The 21,291-nt window shown below is 48.2% G+C and overlaps 1 protein-coding gene across 6 annotated transcripts in view; it reads right to left on the bottom strand.

Annotated features, from left to right (window-relative positions):
- Positions 1–1,542: 1,542 nt before the first annotated feature.
- Pld (Phospholipase D) overlaps positions 1,543–21,291 on the bottom strand; it is a 170,937-nt gene continuing 151,188 nt past the window's right edge. For all 6 annotated transcript variants that reach the window (XM_065439352.2, XM_070527443.1, XM_070527441.1 and 3 more), the window contains 7 exons: positions 20,384–20,506; positions 19,780–19,890; positions 17,899–17,990; positions 16,901–17,067; positions 15,214–15,281; positions 10,414–10,761; positions 1,543–8,156 (listed from right to left, as the gene is read on the bottom strand). In XM_065439352.2, the coding sequence (XP_065295424.1) occupies positions 7,932–8,156; positions 10,414–10,761; positions 15,214–15,281; positions 16,901–17,067; positions 17,899–17,990; positions 19,780–19,890; positions 20,384–20,506 (1,134 nt within the window). In that variant the 3' untranslated portion in view covers positions 1,543–7,931. The remainder of the gene's footprint in view (positions 8,157–10,413; positions 10,762–15,213; positions 15,282–16,900; positions 17,068–17,898; positions 17,991–19,779; positions 19,891–20,383; positions 20,507–21,291) is intronic.

Raw genomic sequence — 21,291 nt, forward strand, 5'->3', positions numbered from 1 at the left:
TATCCAGACGCAAGCTGCAAGCTCTGCAAACACGAACACGCAGACATGGCACACATCTTGTGGAAGTGCACACAGATCGGTTCAGTATACGTAGAGGACAAGATAGAACCGGACCTTCTCGAGGAGCGATGGCTAAGCGCTCTGACTAGCTCAGAACTACACGACCAATTATGGGCTATCCAGCGGGCCCGGGCAGTGGTGGAAAGGCTATGCCTCACCGCACACAATGCCCGGGTGGCCTGAGCCCGGGCTTGCAACCTCGCAGGTCCTTTTTCCATTAAAGTTTTTTCCGTCCGTCGGAGACATGTGCACGTATAACTTAACTTTCGCGCTCTTCCCACCTACCGGTGGATGGATGGATGGATGTTATGAGCGTCCCCTTTGAAACGGGGCGGTGGGTTGCGTTACCAAGCTCTTGCTATTGTACTGCCTAATGTCCTACCTAGGCTAAACCACCGTTTATAGACCCTTTTCAGTTCTGCATCTCCTCGCGGCACCCCCAGCGATCATGCGGCCCGCCTCTGTACCAGGCACCGCGGAGCTGCTGTCGAAGTTTGCGCCAAGGCAGCGCGTCGTCTGCTACAGGCGCATAGCATTCCGTTGTGCTTTCGTACGGCGCTTAACTGAAGGCACTGCTCACGCTTCACGGCGTCATTGTTTGCGCTATACAAACCCACCTTCCCAGTGTCGCGCCATCTCGCCACAGGTGGCGCAGAGCAGCGCGGCACCTCCGCTGCTGCTCAGCGGCGCCGCCGGGTGACTGGACGGAGCCTATGTGTTTCGATTTCTCGGGCTAGCAACGTCCGCCTCTACGAAAAATCCAACTCGAAGACGAGAATCATGCTGCGACAGGCGATCCTTAAAGGGACACACTAAATAGAAAAACGATTTCTCCTGCATCAGTAAATTACCTTTCTCTGACACCAAAAACACCACTCTTACCACGATAAGACGCTTGGTGAGCCAGTAAAAGCGCAAGAGCGAAAGACGGGTGGCGACGCCTCCTTGAAGTTCCCGCATCTGGTCGCTGTGACGTCATGGATTTTGATGGCATCTTCCAGGGCCTACGTATCTATATAGCAGTACAGATTTATTACATTGTCTTCTAAAGGAGCCGAATGATAAACATGGCAAGTTTCGGGAACCTTTACTCAGCCAACGCGGCCCTAATGCGAAAACATCCTTTGGAATGCCAGACGTCACACTGACGTACCGGCATCGGGGTTTCGGCGCGAAATTCAAATACAGATACTTCGACCTTCATTTCCTCATCTAATAATCAAACTATTATTTTGAGATGACTGCCTGAAGGGTTCTCAAACAATGCTTTATTATATAGTCTCAACGGATTCATTGTTTCGCTTTAGTGTCCCTTTAAAAGTTCCATAAAACAAAAATTAGCCCCCTGTATGCTGTGGCAACTATAGCTGCACTCACTGTCAGGAGCACTATACAGTCGGTGCCGCGCGACTAAATAAAGTGCAGTGATTACAAGATTAAACAGTTTGCACAATTCGTGCGACTGGACATGATGGACAACTATTTGCTTTTGAGCTCTTTATTCCAGCGTGCTGACAAAGAGATGAAAGCATGCACACAGAAACATGCCAGAGCACTTGACAGCAGCGACATGCACATGGTCTGAGGGCAGTGTCACAACATGGTGGTTGCACCAATGTTGCCATAGAAAACGGTTAAAGACAAATAGATCCCCACATTTGACACATATTTGGACGCCTTTTTGACATATGTTATTACGACTCAGAACGCACAAAGACACATAAGATGATGTCGATAAGTCAGTCAAGAATACATGAGGTCATCATAAGAAACATTTTCATTGAGACATCACAAAAAGATTCACCAACATGAACCGGAAGGCAAATGTGATAACGAAATGATATACGGGTATGGAAATTGACCAGCTTTGAAGTGACATTTGTGACAAGACAAAAAACTGGCCCAGGACATTACTTCCAGAAGGCTTTCCTAAATGTCACGTACATGCAATATATGTACGCATGTCAGAAGTTTGGGAGGGGTTAATTTGGAGGCATAAAGCACCGTCTACCGATGTCACTCAGCACTGTCTGAAATGCAAAGTGAACTCGACTCATCAGTTAAGAATACGATGTCATCTGTTTAGAAGCTTCCAACCGAAGAGAAATGGCTGCGTATATGTGGCACTTGTAAAACTCATAAAGTGATGAACAATATACAGAGAAACAGACATGACAGACTTCTTCATTCTTAGATCAACACAGAGGCACTTAAACGCTTCAAGAAATGTTGAGCCATGAAATACTAAAACTGTCCAGTGAAGTATACTCAAGAGCCCCTCACCGGGTATGGTCGTTTTAAACAGACAAGCGTAGTTTATACAACGCTCGCTGGCGATCGTGTGATTATGGCACCGCTGCGTGCCCTCTGCCAAAACTGCTGAGATTTCAAACCGAACGCCGCGCGCCTTTCTTATCGAGGGAGCTTCGACCTCAGCCGGAGTCGAGGTCAGACGCACAAGTGTGCCTACGTAATTCGCATTGCTGAAACGTCACTCGCCATGAAACATGACTTCGAGAATTATTCAAGGCTACAGCATCCATATCTTGGACCTGTTCCTTCACTAGATGACCTAAAGTTTAGAGAAATATTAAAATTTACAAACAGAATGCCTGCGAGTCTTTCTTTTTTTACTATACGCCGTAGCAAGCAGGACATACTGCCGCTTCCTCTGCTTGTTCCGACGTCGTGCAGTCGCGGGCGCAGAAAACGAAACTACCTGCAATTGTGCAGGGGATTCATTTCAATTTAGCGCAGAAGCAGCCAGTCAACAGTGCAGGTGTCCTCGTGCACGGCATGCAAAATCGTGCACAGAGCGAATGGAGACAAACGCAACGGCTAGTTCGCGCGCGAGACCTTCACCGGAAGTGCGCCGTGCTGCAAGAATGCGAGAAAACGGAAGAAGGGCGGGGTCCGTGACGTGTGAGATACGCGAGCTTCCGGCTCCGGTATGGGAGAACGTAGGGAAGAGAATGAAAGCGTGATTGTGGAGAGGAAGAGGTGGAAAAAAAAGTGTTTGCTTCCGGAGACTAGACGGGGCAAGTGGAGAGACAGTGTTGTGTTGGCAGTGAAGCTCGCCTCCTGAAATCACAGGGTCGCGACACTTCAAATATTTCTGCATCTGCTGTAAGTGAAACATTTTAAAGATTCTTGCGATAGCTCGCTAGAGGGTGCGCAACAACTTCCGGTACATAACCAAAATTTGCTCTCGGGCCTGGTGAGGGGTCCTTTAATAGAGGTCTAGTACGTCCATCATTGTACTCAACGATGTATGAATCAGACATGCACCGGGATTGACGTTTATGGCCTAAAGTTTCAGAATTTATACGATGGTCGTACACGTAACCTAAACAACTGGCGGCCTTTTTCATAACTAAATAAACTACAGTTATTCAGAGCTCCCTCACATGATAAGTTCATATGCTCCTTCATCTATAGCAGAAAAATAATCTCCGTAGTAGCATATAATCTACGATGGGATAAAGCCCTGAACAAAGCCTGCCCTAAGAATGGGAGCACACCAGAAGTGCTAAGATAGAATAGATCATAGTTATCTGTCTCGAGCAACACTTACACCAAAAGAAAAAAAAGGTATTATGAGTGTGCTATGAAAAAAAGCGAATAAAAGATCTGTCACAATGCCATGAAACGCCAACGGCCAATTAAGTAGCGTGAAAATAAACAAGCCATTATTACCGCATCAAAATTGATTGTGCGAAATGCATGACTTCCAAAGTAAGTGGATATTTCATTAAAAAGTGCCTACGTCAGCAATAACACCTCAATTTCCCAGCACATGGCTCTCAAGAAAACAAACGTTAAAACTCTTTCAAGACTAGATAACAATAGCAGCGTTCACTTTCCATACATTTCCATTGTTCTAGTATGCAAATGTTCACTTCAAGAGACTGCATTCCACATCAGCACAACAATGCCGATAGAATGCGTTATCACCTCTTAACAATAAGAAATTGGGGGAAATATTGAAAAACGATAAATGAGGTTCAGTGAAATGTCCCGATTAAAAAAAAAACACTTATGCTTCATACTGCGACAAATGTCATGTCGTAGCGCTTCAAAGACATCCCGATTTCTTGACACAGTTTATCCTCCCCAGCCAAAAAGGTGAAGAAACATAGCCCACACAAGCATTTAAAAACACAAAAAAAGATACAGAGCCCATCACCCTAGAAAGGACACAGTTTCTAAAATTCTCAGCCGCCATGCTATATAACTTCACCGGTAAGGAATCTGTATTATGCACACATACTAGCAAAGTTGATGTTGCATACTGAAAGCACTTCAGTGCTAGTTGCACCACACGTAGCATATGTTCCTGGTGACTAGCAAATATTCACTGTCCAATATGAAGTTAGCCTAGCTGTCTCAGCAACCATCACACCAAGCTGTAAGCATGCTGTTACACCCATCAAACATCAATGCTCTCAGTATTAGTGCGACCTCCCCGACAGAGAGACGGGAAACACATTACATACGGGCAGGCAGCAATAACATTCTGGCTGACATTCCTGAGTATATGCTCACTGAGAGCCACAAATGTTCACCAACCTTAAGTCAACACAACACGCACAGTGATGTTGCTGAAGCTCAGCAGTGACGATGCAGAGCTAACAAGCAAGCTGAACTATAAAAAAGAAGGCATAAAAGAGAGCTTAGCAAATACACTGAGCAGATACTGCGATACCCCTAGGGATTAATGCACTTGGAGTTCCTCGATGTTCGTGGCATGCTGACAAGAAATGCTACAAAACTTCAAGTGAAACATGGATAAAAGTACCACCTACACAATTTATCCTCACATTTGTACCTCCCAGCAATACATTGCCTTCTTTCACCTGTGTGCATGCAAAAACGCAGCAATGCTCTCACAATAGAAGCACTTGCTGCCTTTCTACACAGCCTTTCACACTCAAGGCACATCATAAACTTCATAACAAAGCAAATAACAATAAAAAACTTTCCATCATTGCAATTCTGCACTCCCATATAGGCATGTCATTCAACAGATACTTTAACAAATCAGCTGAGAAACTAAGAAGACAGCTGCGGCCTTACCAAAGTAAAGAACAAAGAGAACATTGGCCATGATGGACATTGAGAATGAAAGAGCAAGTCCATGCTCAAGCGACCAACCTTACATATCACAAGAAACAATTTTGAAAACTTTGATGAAGACTGACAGCCTAACGTAAACAGCAACTGCCATCGTAGCTTTTACTTCTATCCAATTTCTTATTTAAGAATTGGTTATCAAAGCTTCTCTGGATGTTTCATAAATGTTCAGGGGAAGAGAGAAATAATTCTTGCTGCAGTCAGGGTGATCTGTTATAGCATGGTACTCATTACGTTAGACAGCTTTAGCAGAGTGTTGCTTATACTCCGCTTGCATTCACGTGCACCAGTAGCTGCATGAACTGCATTGATTTAAGTTGTTTAACAAGCGCGTCTCCCAGAGACACCATCAATGCGCTCTCAGCTTGGCTATAAAACGACAAAGAAACCAAGTAGATGCCGCCTCATGCTCTACTCAATTGGTTTTGTAGCAGGACATCGGCAGCCTTCTACATTGTGGTGCCAGAAAGAGTGTTGCATGGGCGTGCATTAGTATTCCCACTGGTGTTTTGCAGAGCGGGTGTGTGCACATTATTAGGATGCACTGGTCCGAGTGGGGCAGCCTGTTAGCACTGTGCTAAAGCTGTCTATTAACAATGTTGATAATAGTGTTGCGTAGCAAACAAGAAGATGACGCACAAAGCACTTGATGAAAAGAGGCAACAAATGTCACACGTATTTGATAGTGTACATCCCTGAAGATCTTGGAAGTGAGATAAATCATTTATCTAACAGAAACAAAAGAACTGGCCCTGGTAGAGTGAATGTAACAAAACAGATCGAACGTGACATTAGCTAGTAATTTCATCAGTCCTCGAAATTCCGTTCTATCAACCCTATATGATTTCCCATTGTTGAGAGGCCATAGGAAACACATTTTGGGTAGCTTGCTCAAACAGTCACAGAATATGGAAACAGGTAGCCTCAGTGAAAGCTTGCATGTGCACTCATTTCTTCATGTTTCACAGGCTATCCTCATGCATCCCAGAAAAAATAGTACCTATAACTTGCTTTTATTTGTGTTACAACTGTCTGGTACACTGACTTCAGACTCGTCATCTGTAAGTAGCAGCAGAAAGACTAAATGGCTTGTATACTCTCTTTTGAAAAAGCTCCTGACCTGAGGCACAATTATGAAACAGAAACAGCAAGCACATTCCTGTAAAACAAGCAAAGAGTCCTTTAACCTCATTTATTTAGAGCAGCTATAGCCCGTCACATTTCTAATGTTTAGGCAGTACAGGCACTATATAATTAGGAGTGGACTTCTGAAGTTGACCTCACACATCAAGAACTACAACCACTGCCATTAAAAATAGGTGAGGGGTCAGCTTCTCCCCCCTTACAAAAAGAAAGCAAGAAAGCTGACCCTGAAACACTTGGCCAGACAACGCAATGGCTGGCATGCGATTATTCCTCTCCCACTTTTCCTTCCTTCGTACCTCTAAGCACATCTGATGCCTCTGTCTCTACCCTAAAGACTGCACTACATGTGACCTTGGTTATCATTCATATCTGTAACACCGCAGCACTCACAATGATTAATTTGTTTCACATGTAAACTTTTCTAATAATGCACTCTGGGTACATAACAAGAAAATATGTTTGACACACTAGGACAACAAAAAAGTGGTGGCAGATGGCACATACCGGTTTGTAGTATTGGACCTAATGAACCAAGTAGCACAAGTTCAATGCATGCAGCAGCAATAAAACACATCTCATAACTGGTGTTTACAGCAGTGGATGCTTCATAAAGACAGAGTAACATGAAATAAACTAAAAACATTGTAGCGAACAGCCCCGAGTTCCAGCAATAGTCCCACCAGAAAGCTGTGCCACTGTCTCGTATACTTACGAACACAAATAATGTGTTAGAGAAAAGTTGTAACTTAAACGATTACAATGGTGATCTTCGTATTCCTCAATCTTCCTACACAGGTGATGGTCTTCTAGTCATCTTTAACATTATCACCAGATATCATGAGAGCTGCTATTGTAGAGTAGTACAGCCGGGGGATAACACTTAAACTTCTTTGGATTGTATATTCACGACAGTGCTGCGAAAAGAGTCAGAATACGAAACAATGATGCTAGGTAATGTTTCATGCTCTTACACCTCACTCAATGAACCTACCACAGGTAACAAAGTATGCATAGGTAGATAAGTGCTCATCCAAGAGAATTTTCACTGCTGTTGTTGAAAATACCCCAACTCAAATGCAGGCATCTTCAAAATTGAGCAGACCTCCATTTCGTGTGCGTAGGCAGCCTAGCACGAGTGTATAAAAATTATAATTTGAAGTTCTGGCATAAGCAGGAAACCTGCACAGGGCTTTGGAGATGGAGCTTTTTGTTAAATTTTGACTTAATTCAAGCACCACTAAGAAGAAGCCTGGTGCGAACCAACACACAATTTAGAAGCAACCTTCATTTGTAGTCTCGTGCTCCTTCATTCAGACTTGGTGCCTGTGTAGGCACCACGGCTGTTGCACAGTTGTGTGGCCTTGCGTTTCAGTGCTCAGAGATTTGCGGCCACTGTCGGAACAACAGTCACAGCCGTGCTCACGCTGTGAACTGTAAAAAAACGCAGCATCACCCAGAGGTGTTTACACATATAGGTAGTAGCTCAGATGCCACGTTTTCGTAGCCCACGCAGCGGGAAGACAAAGAAAACATTTCGATGCACAGACATTGGGACTCAAGGGCCGATTGTGCAGGACATCAAATTGCACCCTTTAGGTCCAGAGAGCAACAGGCATGAGAGCCTCCTTGGTGCCGGATGCCGGTGTAAGACTCTCCTCGGCAAGAAAATCCATGGGCATGTCAACCAGGTGACCTCTGACCTCGCACAGTTCAGCGCGGGCCTGGTCCGGGTCAGTCTCGGCGAGACCGGGAATGGCCGTGAACTCCCGCAGGCCCGCGAATGTACGCACGCTATCCGATGGGATGCAGCGGAATACCTGTGTATAAAGAAGTAGGCATGCACAGGCATCATTACCTAAATGCACACTAAAAGTAGGTATAAATAAAACCGCGGATGTACACAAAATGGAGCACTCGTGAGTCAGGGAGCAGGGTTGGGTTGCCGCCGCCGCTGTGAAAGCACAGTACTGGCTTCGATGACAAGTACCATTGATATTTGTTAACAACCACTGAGAAAGAAATTTGCCTCATCTCAAAATAAAAAAAAAAACGTAATTTGGACATTTTTATTCCACTTTCCAGGCAGCTCTTTACACCACTCTGTAGGTGCTGTTTGCACAGTGTGGCGCCTTCTCTGGTTGCACCACTGTATCAACGCCAGAAGTACGTAAGCATCCAGCAGAGTATGAGCTTCGAGATCACTGGCACAACGCGGGCACTCTGCGTGGGAAACCTAGCGGGCAGCTTCAATTGTGGAAGATTTACGCGGCTCATTCAGTTGCATTTATTGCTTAGTCACGAAGTCACGCGTTCTGCCTTAAAAGGGCCCTGAACCACTTTTCATCGAATAATAATATTTGGGGTTTTACGTGCCAAAACTACTTTCTGATTATGAGGCACGCCGCAGTGGAGGATTCCGGAAATTTCGACCACCTGGGGTTCTTCAACGTGCCCTAAATCTAAGCACACGGGTGTTTTCGCATTTCACCCCCATCGAAATGCGGCCGCCGTGGCCGCGATTCGATCCCGCGACCTCGTGCTCAGCAGCCCAACACCATTGCCACTGAGCAACCACGGCGGGTAACTTTTCATCGAAGTGGAGATATGAATCTTAAGTTAAAATAGGCCATTTCAGAAATACTTTGCCGCAAAAAAGTACTTCGATGCGTTCAGCAGAAGTATCAAACACGGCATCCTCAGTGATCCCGTTCTTTGTTCGGTGCATTGCACTGCGAAGGCTACGGCATGGTGGGGCGTACCCGCAACGCTCCACCTAATTTTCACCGAGGCGCGCATTTGCTCATTTCACTTTGAATGTTAGGGTAGGCGCCACGACTCCCGCCTTTGGTGCCTACGACGCGCTTAACATCAGCTACTGTACATCAGCCAAACGCGGTTCTCCCCAGCGAGCCGCAGTGCGCTTAGCCAGTGGACTCGTGGCGGCACCCCGCGGCGGCCGCCGTATCTACGCTATGTAGCCGACCGCAGCTTGAAGTCAGCTATCGGTCAATAGAAGCCGTCTAAGGGAATGACGAAATAGTGCATCTAGAAGAGAGTGAGGACAGGGCCTTCTGTTATATGAAAGCTCCACGCACCGCGTACGACAGCAAAAGTTGACTGGGATGTTCGCAGCAGCGTATGCTACCAGCAGACTATGTTATTTCGCCAAGCCCGAGGGGTGGTTCAGGGCCCCTTTAAGCAGGTGCTGCCAAGCTTGCTTATAGATTACGTTGCATGGCAATCTATGTGGACAAAAAAAATGGCCAGGCTTGGCTTGGTTAAGCCAAGAATGCGTCGCATATTGCGCGAGTTGGGGCCCAGCTTTTCCTCCGGCTGTCGTGACGTCACGTCACGTGGTAGCGCTAAAGGTCAATGGTGGCTGCCCGGCCGCACCCAAGGGCTGAACTGAGTGATTGCAATATGCAACGCATAAAAATAGAAGCAACTTAATAACAAACACAGCAAACTTAAAAGAGAATAGACCCACACATGAGACGCGCAGCATTGAACAATGGCTCATACCCTCAATGGTGGCTGCCCGGCCGCGCCCAAGGGCTGAACTGAGTGATTGCAATATGCAACGCATAATATCTCCCGGCATAATATTTCTTTACGTTTCTAGAAATGTATTCGAACATCATACACTAATTCAACTTTACATACAGGTATCCCACAGTGTATAAACATGTACCTACGTGTTAAACAATCCACTGCCAATCTATACAAGGCATACTTCAATGTGGATTTCATATCCGAGGAAAAACATGGAAAAAAAAATGCGCTGTCGCATTCATTAAAATATATTTCCATGGGTCTTACAAACGAATCTTATGAAATAATTGCATAGCTATTGCAGCAGTAAGTGTATGGATTGCAGCCAATACGCGTCGTTCAAGGCTGTGCATTGTCGGGCCAGTTCCTTCAGAGAGCAGTTACGCGTTATTCAAACCATTTAAGTTGCTGCGTTTACTTAAACTTCAAACACAGCGCCCGCGACCGCCTTCGTGCACCGTTGCCAGTTGGGTCCTTCGCTGGAAAGACGGCGCAACTTAGCAACAAGAACCGGGCCCTCACCTTCTCGAAGATCTGCGCGTTGCGGCGCGCCGTGGTCCTCCAGACGCCGTCGTAGAACGACGAGGCCACAGGGTCCCTGATGTCGATGCCGTTGGCGCCGCCGTCGCCCTCCAGGAGGCCCAGGTGCTCGCGGAACAGCGTGCGGCGCAGCGCCCCGGCGAACCGCCCCGCCGAGTAGGGGCAGCCGTCCATGACGCTCTTCTCGCGGTCCGTGTCGTGCACCACCACGGCCAGCTCGCTGTCGCGCCTGCCCAGGAGGCTGCGGTCGTTGATGTTCGCCGAGCCGATGATGGTCACCTCGTCGTCCACGATCATCATCTTGCTGTGCACGTACACCAGCTCCTGGGTCTGCGAGGCGCGCACCAGAGCGAGCGTGGGCAATCGGGACCGCATCCGCGTTTGCAGAGGCACGTCGGCAGACCATAGGTGCGTCCTCCAATGATCAAGCGCTATAGCGTTTACGTGATCAACACGAGTCTCGCACGACGAATGCGGAGACAGCGCAGATGAGGATGGGGCGCTATAGCATGCTGGATGATCCGTTTTCCTTCTATCACCTGAAGAAACTGCGAGCTTTAGCCTCATTGTTTTGGTCAACGGGCAACCCTGTACTCCTACGAACTCGCTTGGCAACGAGCATGACTATCGAAATAAAGTTTAGTTGTTTTGTTCATCTCAAACGAAGCAGTCGGTTCTTTTTTCACCTGCCATAATTTCCTCATCACCCTCCACGCAAAGCGCGCTAACCGTCGGCCTGAACTCGCTAAAGGTTGGCCTGAACTCGCTAATCGTTGGCCATCGAATCACAGAAGCATTGGAGCATCCTTCTTTAACACTGTAGCAGAACGTACGTAACGTGTAGAAAACGATACAATGAACGTGCCAGACAAATACTGTTCCGCTACATGCAGCAGGGAGCCTACAATCTCGCACAGAAGATCACTCACTCTATCCTGCAGTTTTCAAGGCCGTCTCTCTTACGTGCCGCCTATGATGTCATAGCCGCGCGCGACAGCCCACAGACGCCAGCCACTCGACCATTGTTGATCACCAAGTGCTACTTCCTCGCACGCGGAGGCACATGCCTCCAATCGCCCAGCAAACATGATGATATGTGGTGTTTTGTGGCGCAAGGGCCAGGTTTGGCCAAAGAGTGCGATGTCTGTGCGCTCAGCAAACATGTCAGCGGAAACCGTTAACGCGTCGCGCCATTCTTGTCAACGCTCCTTCGTCACTATCGGGAACCTCTGACAGAGGCCAGCTTTGTATAGCGCTACCGTAAGTGCTTCGCGTAACCTCAGCTCATAGAAAACGCTCTGTTGAGGAGGAATGGAGAAAGTAAACGTTGAGCATGTTCTATCTCCGTTATTATTAGGTGCTCTTCAAAAATTTCTGCAGGAATATATTCCTTGGAAGGCATCGCATTTGCTCCAGTGCGTTTTCAGTTTTTAAAGAAAGCTGTTTGGAGGCATCCCTTTAAGGCAATGCGGCGCCCTAGTGCATGTGATCACGGTTTACGCATCAATACAGCGCTCTACTGCTTTTGTGTAAACGATGATATGGTGTCCCTACAGGACGCCCAATGGCTGTGTGCTCAAATAGTACAACTACATTGACGCTGATACAGATAAAGATGGCAGTATAGAAGCCATCGATAATGAATGTCAAAGGCAGCAGGTGCGTCCTTAAAATCCACTCGAATTCCGCTGAGTGTTCATGGCAATTTTTTTAACTATTATGACAATAATTATCAGTGATATACATCTGAATTTATTTAAAAAACACATGAAGCACGAAACAATGTTCTACAAGGATGCGACACACCAGGAAGAAGAGTGACGTGACGCGCAGTGACTGGCATGCTGACGCGAGAGGAGGTGAGCCAAAGCGCGAGATTTCCACAGCGTGCGCGCCTCGCCACATCCCCACTGTTAGCTAGTTCAGCCCGCTGCACGTGCTTCGACTGACCCGCGGTGGCGGCGCCCTTCAGAGAACGAGCGAGGACCACAACGCTAACCGACCATGCGCCGCGTTTTGAGGATCGGTGACGACAGCAGGGCTGGCCACGTTTGGCGCCCCGTGCATTGTTGGTTATTTTCTGGGTCGTCATGGTCTCTTTGCGGTACGGGGGCCCCAGGATTCGTCACAGTCTGCCGACAAACGTGGCGACTACAGGAAAAAGGAAGCTCTGGAATTTAGCGGCGCCGGCTGGGGTGACCACCTGACTACGGGGACGCGGGACAATGGATACCACGACGACTGCGCTGCGAAGGTCGTCTGCCCTCGCAGAGAGCACTGAAACCTGTGCGGCAAGTGTGTGTAAAATCCCTACCCCCTTCTCTCAAAGGCGACCACGAGGACTTTCTACGATGACGTCGAACGGAGTGGTTATAAGCGGCTGTAGTCGGTTGCTAGAGGGTGCTCGTTGATGTGCTCCTCTATGTACTCGTGAGCTGTGTGCTCGTTTGCTGTATGCTTCGTCTTGCGGGCTCCTTTTGTGAGTCACGCTAGACTGTGTAAATGCATCCCATGTTCAAATGTAAATAATGTAAATAAACCCTATTCACCTAGTTCCTCCCAAGTTCCTCTCTACGACCTTGAACGCTTACAAATGGTGGTAGCGGCGAGATCGTCCGACAACTCCTACAACTGGTTGACAGCGGTGGGCTCGTCCCCAAATCTCACACCACTAACACTCATTTGCACTACTCCACATCCAGCTGCATAAAGTTAGAACCCCGACCGACCATGCTTTGAAGAATCATGCGCGGACGCGTTGAAGGTCTGGATCAAGCTCGGATCATCGCAAAAAAAAAAGCTACGAATTTAAATACCAGGGTGTGCTGCAGCGCAGGCATGTTCACCGACCATTTGCTTAGACAAACAGGCGTAAAAGGTTCCTGTTTTTTTTTCTTCTCGCAGGCTGCATTCTTGCGTCCCCTAATTCTATAAAGCTCTCTATTCTTGGCCGTCGACACAGTTGCGCCAGTCTGCAGTATTGCTTATCTTTCTCGGCGCTAGTGTTTGCAAAATATGGCGTCTGTCGCATACTCGGACTATATATAGAGCTGACCCGTGGGCTGGTACAAAAGCGAAGTGAGGAACAGGTGGCGTACAAAACGTGGCGACCATGACGTGTTTCTGGTTCCAACGATCGCGTCCGGTGCATGCAGCCAGCAAAAGCATGGCCTTCGAGAACCGTCTCCGTTACACGGAGGGAGCCGCGACTGGGGTGTCGATTAGGGCACAACCGATTGCTTAGATCAGCTTCACAATTACGTAAGCCGGCCGTTCCTGATAGCAAACTCTTGCGCGAAGCGGACTTCGTGTATGCGTCTTTGCAACAGCATTGGCGGGCACGAACGTCAATGTGGTGGCAAGAGGGTTGACAGTGGGCTTGGTAAAAATTACACGACACGGCAAAAAGCGGAAACATGGAACAAAGACTATAAACGGACAACACATCCCTTCTTTTTTCGCATCGGTTCTGCTTCTATACTGCGCTGTATAGATGTAAACATTAGTTGAAAGTAAGTGTCCGTGTTTCATATTTCTAGCGTTTGTCTCCCGTTAGCGCTGTTTATCGTATAATGTGGGGGGCGGGGGCGGGAGGCGGCAAGTTATTGATGTCTATTCATTTTCACTGTGTACGCCAACGAATTTTGAGCTACAAAGGCTAGCAGGCCTACAGAATAACTTTTTCTAAACTTGTCAATGAATGTATTAGTTATCCTTTTGCTATAGTTTCCCTTACTAATGTATGCCTGCATGGTAGAGTGCATTTAGGAATGCTGTGGAAGTGTGCTTATGCATCATACTCGTGTTTCTAGCGTGCTTCATTTTATATTTCGTATCTGGAAAGTGTATATATGTACACGTACTGCGTGTATTCCAACTTTTAACTTGCTTCCCCGGACAAATGCGGATGCTTTCGCCACAATCGCGACGGCGTTCGTACACCCTCCAAGCCGGCGCGGCGCAGCTGAGAGCCAATATGGCGTCGGCGGAGACCCTGTCCCCACCCTGAAAGCCGGGCTTGGTAAGGGCTTGGTATATCGAGGCGTTCTACGCTGGCGTGATGAAGAGCACGGGCAGCGAGACACAAACGCTCCGTGCTGCTTCTCGTATGACTCCGTCACCGAAACTTGAGACTACGCGACCTCGAACACAAGGCGCGCGGGAAGTTACTTCGGATTGCCTTTAAATTTTGCGCCCGCCGCCCATCACCTCTACAATAGGTCTATTCGATTCAGCCAAGTTTCTCTGCACCTTCTGCACCTATTCACGGTGCACTGCACCTAGACCCTCGATTCCCCGAGGTGCAGCAGTGCACCCTGCACCCCCGTGCTCGATTGAACTGGGTGCAATGCAAGGTGCCGCCGCGGTGCACTGCACCCTTGAACCTTGCAGCGAGTGGGTGCAGCCCAGCACCCCCTGCACTTTTTCGTTTGAGGTGCCGTGCACCTTTTTCTGAATCGAACAAACCTAATATAGCACGCAGGCCGGGTTGGCGCTCCGCCTCGCGGACAGCCAGTGCAGCCAGGGCCGGACTAGTGAAGGAGACGCGCGCTCTACTGACACAGCTCGTTCACCAAGACACAATCTCTTTCGGCTCACCTTCACGCGCTTCACTTCGCACCGAGACTGTATAGGGCGGGCGGTGCGTTGTCTGATCGCGCTAGGACTTTATTCAGAGCGTCAAGGCGACGACGAAAATTCGCCTGAAGTATACACACGATAGCTATTGCAATAAAGCAGACACGCTGATGATGATAATTCTCATGATGACCAGAGGCTCACCAGCTTTCCGTGCAGTTCGTCGTGTTTCCTGAGTCCAAAGAAGTCGATGTATTTGGTAGGGTCAGGAACTGCACAAGGAGCAAAAGAAAAAAAAAGTCGCAGTTATACCCAAAAGGCGAAGCATCGATTGGGATAGCAAATTGGCAGACAGCTATACGAAGTAAGGATAATACTTTTATCGGCCGTATTAACTTGTAAACATTCGCTTGCTGATTAAATTAGCAAACATTGTGTCAGCGAGCACAGCCAACACATCATACTCGATGACCGCGGACGCTCGCTGTCGAAACGCTAGCGTGAGGAAACGCGGCAGTAGCAGCGAGCGAAGTGACCTTCGTGCTGTATATCGCTCCAACGCAAACTGAGCGCATAGAACACGGAGCACGCACAAAGCTACTGGCCACCGACGTACCTAGACTCCGCCCCAAACGCATATCGCTCTCAAGATACGGCTGCGCGACCGCCGCATACGCAGTTGCAGTCGCAGTAGAACCCGCCCCTCCCCCCCCCACCCCACCCCACGGTGCCTCGCACGCGACGGAAGGGGGCGCACTTCCCACTTTCTAAAGCCCCTTAAACATCGCAAAGTAGTGCCACGCTTTGAAGAATGCCGCCTCCTCCCCGCGCGCTCTGGCCGAGGCCGACGCCGCGTCGCTATTGGCCTAACAGCATCACGTGGTCCCACGCGCCGTGCATCAGCGCCATTTTTGCTCGAGAATCGTCTGCAGAGTGGCGAGGAGCGCTTGTTGGCGACGTTGCTACGCTCAAGCAGTGTAGGCGGCGCCACGGTCGAGGAGGGAGCGCGAGGAGAAACGAGGAGTGAAGGCGGAGGCGGAGAGTGTCACTACTTTACGAAGTTTAAGGGGTTTTATTGAGCCGCGATAGTCGGCTCGCCTCGCACTCTCACTCGCACATATAGCATCGGGCGCGCAGCGACAGTGTTATCGCCCATAGACTTTATAGGTAACGTCACAGCGACGGCAGAAATGCGCCTGGTGTGTCCATATAATTGCTATCGCAATAAAGTTGCAGAGTACTACTGAACAGAATGTCCCAAGTGCCACCGAAACCAATAGACGACAAAATGAAAAGCACGACGTCAATGGCACGACGAGCGACGAGGATGACGGCTTGATGAAGTCACGGAACCAAGTGCTGCGGGGAAATTCTCGTAGCCTTCTAGCGCAAAACCACAGAGCATTCGCCCTGTGCCCTTCCTGCCTGTCTCCCTGGTTTTAGCGATATTACTGTAAAAAAAACGTCAAACTGGCCAAGGCCGAACCTCTACTGTTATCGGGCGAGAACAAGTACACAGCTTCGGTTTCTGCAAACTTTTACCAAGGAAACCAGTGATGACATCTGTAATCACGACAGCTGCGACTAACCCAAAAACAAAACAGTTAAAGTACCCTTCATAGTTATTGTTGTAAGCATATAATGATTGCCTAAAACAGCTATAATAAACACGAAATATATTTAGACTGGTGATATACTGTCAAAGCTGTATTTTAATTTATTCCGGGAAAATATCTCGATCTCTGACGAAGAAACTCTTTCCTGCTTAATTTCGTGCTTACCGCGCTTGGCATCGCGGAGTAGCGCATATACATGGCCTCCAAGATATGGCGGCGCGACAGCGCGCGCGGGCCAATCTCGGAGGCGAATGAATCACAGATCGCGCGCTCACCGTCGGCCGCCTTGAGGCGCTCGAGTATCGAAGAGTCCCCACGACACATGGAAGCGTAGTTCCAGTGGGTGATGGCCTGGATGGCCGTGCCGGTGTCAGTGCCCACTTCGCCTTCGAAGGCCGGAAGTAAGGGCATCACCACGTACACCCGGAAGTTCTGCTTGTTCCTGCACGAAGGGGATAACGATTATTATTGTGATTGTACACACGGCTCTGAAACGGGGCGGTGGCACATGTGCCAACATTTTCCATGCGCACCATTGGCCACGCGCAAACGGAATTCGCAAGGAAAGAAACGCGAAACAAAGCATCACAGTCAGTGACCCAGCAAGCGCAGCCCATGCCGAGCAGAGAAGTCTATAGCGCGTTCTGCGGCCGCATTTAGCGAGACGGGTGCACCCTAAAACCACTAGCATACGTGTGTGTTACGCAATGGCTCTTCTGAAAGTTGACAAACCAGCTTGCGCGAGGTGTAACGAGACAAAACAAGAAGAAAAAAAGAACTCGAACGTCTAACACAATGTTGGAATCTCAAAGGACGGCAAGCTTGCTCGAGTTATCGAGGTAGCAGCAGTATAGCGGATGACGCGAGCACAGACTGGTTGCCTGTATGATGTTGGAAAGAGTACGGCCCCTGGTTTGTTTAGATGAGAAGAACGCTCGCGAATTCCGTGCCGCAGCTATACGAATGAATCGGGGAAGATGTTGCATACGTAACTGCGGAATCTCGCACACGATATGGTTGTATATGGCATAATTCAAGGCTTCTCTGCTATCTAATACACTTAAGGCAGAATTTTAAAGCAAATTTATCAAGGTAAATGTAATTTAGGTGCGAATGCATTTCTTAAATAGTTAATTGTCGAAAGCAGAATTCCAAGGTGGAACGTTGAAAAATGTTTTAGCTGAAGTCGACATAAAATTGAGTGAGCACGTGCGACTTATAGGTTCAAAGACAGCATCGATCCAGGCTATACCAGCACCAAGTGCACTCAGACCTGTGTGCCTTGAGGATTCTCTGAAACAGGGCCTCGCCGATCTGGTTCTCGACAGTCGGATTCCCTTGCTCCAGTGTGATGAAAAACTGGTTCTGGAAAAGAAAGAACACGGACCGCACGTCGCATCACGCACACTGGCGCTATTTCTGAGAAAAGATAAAGAGAAACAAAACAAATAACGCCCCAAAGCCTCGCGTTCCAGCTTATAGACACCCGAAGATGACTATTGGAGTTAAAGATTTCTCGAGTAAGACTTCTATAGGGCCTCAAATGACCCCTTACGGTGATTTTTCACATCGTAACGAAACACATGGGGCTATGGGAGAGCAAGAGAAAGGGAAAAGATTTATTCAGTGTGAGCAATTTATTACGCGATGTATTCAAAAAGCCTATAGCATCAAGCTCTTACATTAGGCTGTCAAAAGACATGGCACAGCGAAAGGCTCCGTATCATTGTAACCACCCGAACTTCTTTCCCCTGCACTCAAATCTCGGCAGCATAGCGTCTTTACATTCTGTCCCCGTTGGAACTGCAGCCGCGAGATTCGAACGCGCGGCCTATCACTGAACAGTAGAATTAACGTCATAGCCACTAAGCTGTCGCGGGGCAGGTTACCAGCGCACTTACACCAACCTCCGAAATGATCTGTTGCTAGGCTACGCAGATCAATCTTAGACACAGGCAGACAAGAAATAAATTGTAAAGCCAGATTTTTTGTCCTTTTGTCTCTTTATCGCTGGTTTGCATTCGCGTTACCATGTCTTCGATACAATCTGCACGTCTAGGAGTTAAGCTGAACTTCAAATGAACGCTTTCAGTTAAATTTCAAAAAATCTTTTTTTTTTTTGACGAAGATCATCGCTAAATGCGACGAATGCAGTGGAGGAGTGTCAGTAAACGAACGCTTTTTTTGTGTCTACGCGTCGCATCCCAGTTATACAATCACGTACTAAACACGCAGCCAGAAGTTAGTACATGACGGGTAATGCACACTGGCAACCGAAGAAACAAAACGAAATTTCTCATTTACGCCTGAAGGATAATGCATTGACAGAGATGGCAAACGATGCCAAGGGCGCGGCACATCTACTGAGTCTGGCGTGTTAACGAGTGACTCAACCGCTCGCGCATGTAGACGTGGTTCTTGAGAAGAGGGAAAAGTTTGCCCGTGTCCTCTGCAGCCCTCGAGGTGGGTAGCACGGGTCAACGCCAAAGTGAAACTGCACGCTGGTGCCACCGAACTCCACCGAGCCCCATCTCTCCTTTGAGAACGCCGCTTCCAGCCAGTAGCGAGTAAAACCCCTTAAACTTCGTAAAGAAGTGCCACGCTTTGAAGAATGCATGCCGCCTCCTCCTCGCGCGCTCTGGCCGATGCCAATGCCGCGTCGCTATTGGCCTAACAGCATCACGTGGGCCCTCGCGCCGTGCACCAGCGCCATTTTTTGATCGAGAAGCGTCTACGGAGTGGCGAGGAACGCATGTTGGCGCCGTTGCTACGCGCGAGCAGTGTAGGCGGCGCCACGGTCGAGGAGGGAGCGTGAAAGAGGGGAGAAACAAGGAGGAGTGAAGGCGGAGGAGGAGAGTGTCGCTACTTTACGAAGCTTAAGGGGTTTTAGTAGTGAGTGCATCTGAGCTTTCCCCATCCCACTCCTCCGCGCCGCTCCAACCAGTAGCGTGCGCGCCTGCTCCTCTCTCCTCCCTATCCTGAGTGCACCACCCCTTCGTGTTCGCACCTCCTCCAACACCCTCACCACATGTTTCAGCCAATCAGCTGGTTTTAGGTTAGAAACGCCCTTCAACGACCACAGAAAGTGGCTGAAAGTTATCGCTGAAAATTATCTTGCGAGTGTTCACTGTGGCTTCAGCGATGATCAACTGACCTCGATGTAGATGTAGTGCTTGGCGTTGACGATGTTGTCGATGTAAGCGGAGTGGATGGAGGACTCGACCGCCTTGATACCCGTAGACCAGTTGCTCGCGCTGCGCAATATCTGCAACGAAGAAAGTTACAAGATTGGTTCGAAGATAAGCTGATTGCTCAAGCTCGTAATATAGATCATTATACAGAGGTCACCTGAAGATGCGCTCACCTGACACCTAACACTTGATATTACTATGTATTTACTCAAAAACACGTAGGTGTACTTGAAGCCAGCGGTAGCCACGTTCATACTGGACGTGAACAAACGCAGACGTTGCTAACTCACAACTACAGTCTGTTCAGAACACACATATAGAGATGCCAAGGAACTTTGCGCTGACCGCACCGCGGATAAGAGGACATGTTCATCGTGGTCTCATCGCAATGCATAAAAAACGACCGAATCACTGTTAGTGAAAACTGTTATTCACGGCTGCGAAACTTTACAGATGCCTCCTGTCTCATCTAAAGTGTGCGCTTATTTTAACCTGCAAATATGTGAACCTGCTGGCTCGGCTACACGTTATACTAAGCCGCATTCGCGTAAGCATGCGCAAACGCACCTGGCAGTCTGCGGTGAAGAGGGTGCCGACGGCAGACTCCGGTAACGTCGACTCCAGCTCCACGTCCTTGTAGGACTTGGGAAGCAGCCAAGGGTAGTTCTCGTGTTGCTTGGCCTTCTCGAACTGTCGACGGGGACGGGGAAGTGAAGGGGAACGGCATAAGGTAGAAAGAAAGAATAACACAGGAAAGGTATATGTCAAAAATGGTAAAGCCTTACAAGGATTTATGTTTTGAACCGTACAGGAGGGAATACGTAGGTACTATCGATCAGCATCGAAAGCTAACCAGGCCCGCAACACAATTTGAATTTCTGCGAAGCCTTGGCATGCGGCCTAAAATTCCCCGTAGCCGTCTGCGGAAGCTTGTATACGGTTTGTTGGAAATAAAGAAGACGAAGGCGAGCGGAGTACAGGGCACAAAATTTTGGCGACAGCATGTTTTTTTTTTTACTCATTGGCGCTTAGCCATTCCGAGTGTAATTTTTAAGGCGAACAACCTTCGTTTTTTTTTTCTCCTCTTTCTGCCGTTTTAATGTTTGCTGGACGGACTCTCAGAGCTGGTTACAAAGGCGCCGAAGCGCAAACGACACGTGCAAACGAGAGTGGACTGTCCACACGTCAATGAATTGTCAATAAATCGCTTTATACACGCGTCTACGTCAAGATATATATGAGTTCTGTCCCCCCCCCCCCCTTTCAGTTTCAACCACAGCTAGCTTCCCCGATCTTTTCCTTGGCGTCACTGTCTGTTGGCTTTATATAGACGCGGTATACACACACACACACACACACACACACACACACACACACACACACACACACACACACACACACACACACACACACACACACACACACACACACACACACACACACACACACATATATATATATATATATATATATAT

Source organism: Dermacentor albipictus, chromosome 10, assembly GCF_038994185.2.
Source record: "Dermacentor albipictus isolate Rhodes 1998 colony chromosome 10, USDA_Dalb.pri_finalv2, whole genome shotgun sequence".
Taxonomy (NCBI): domain Eukaryota; kingdom Metazoa; phylum Arthropoda; class Arachnida; order Ixodida; family Ixodidae; genus Dermacentor; species Dermacentor albipictus.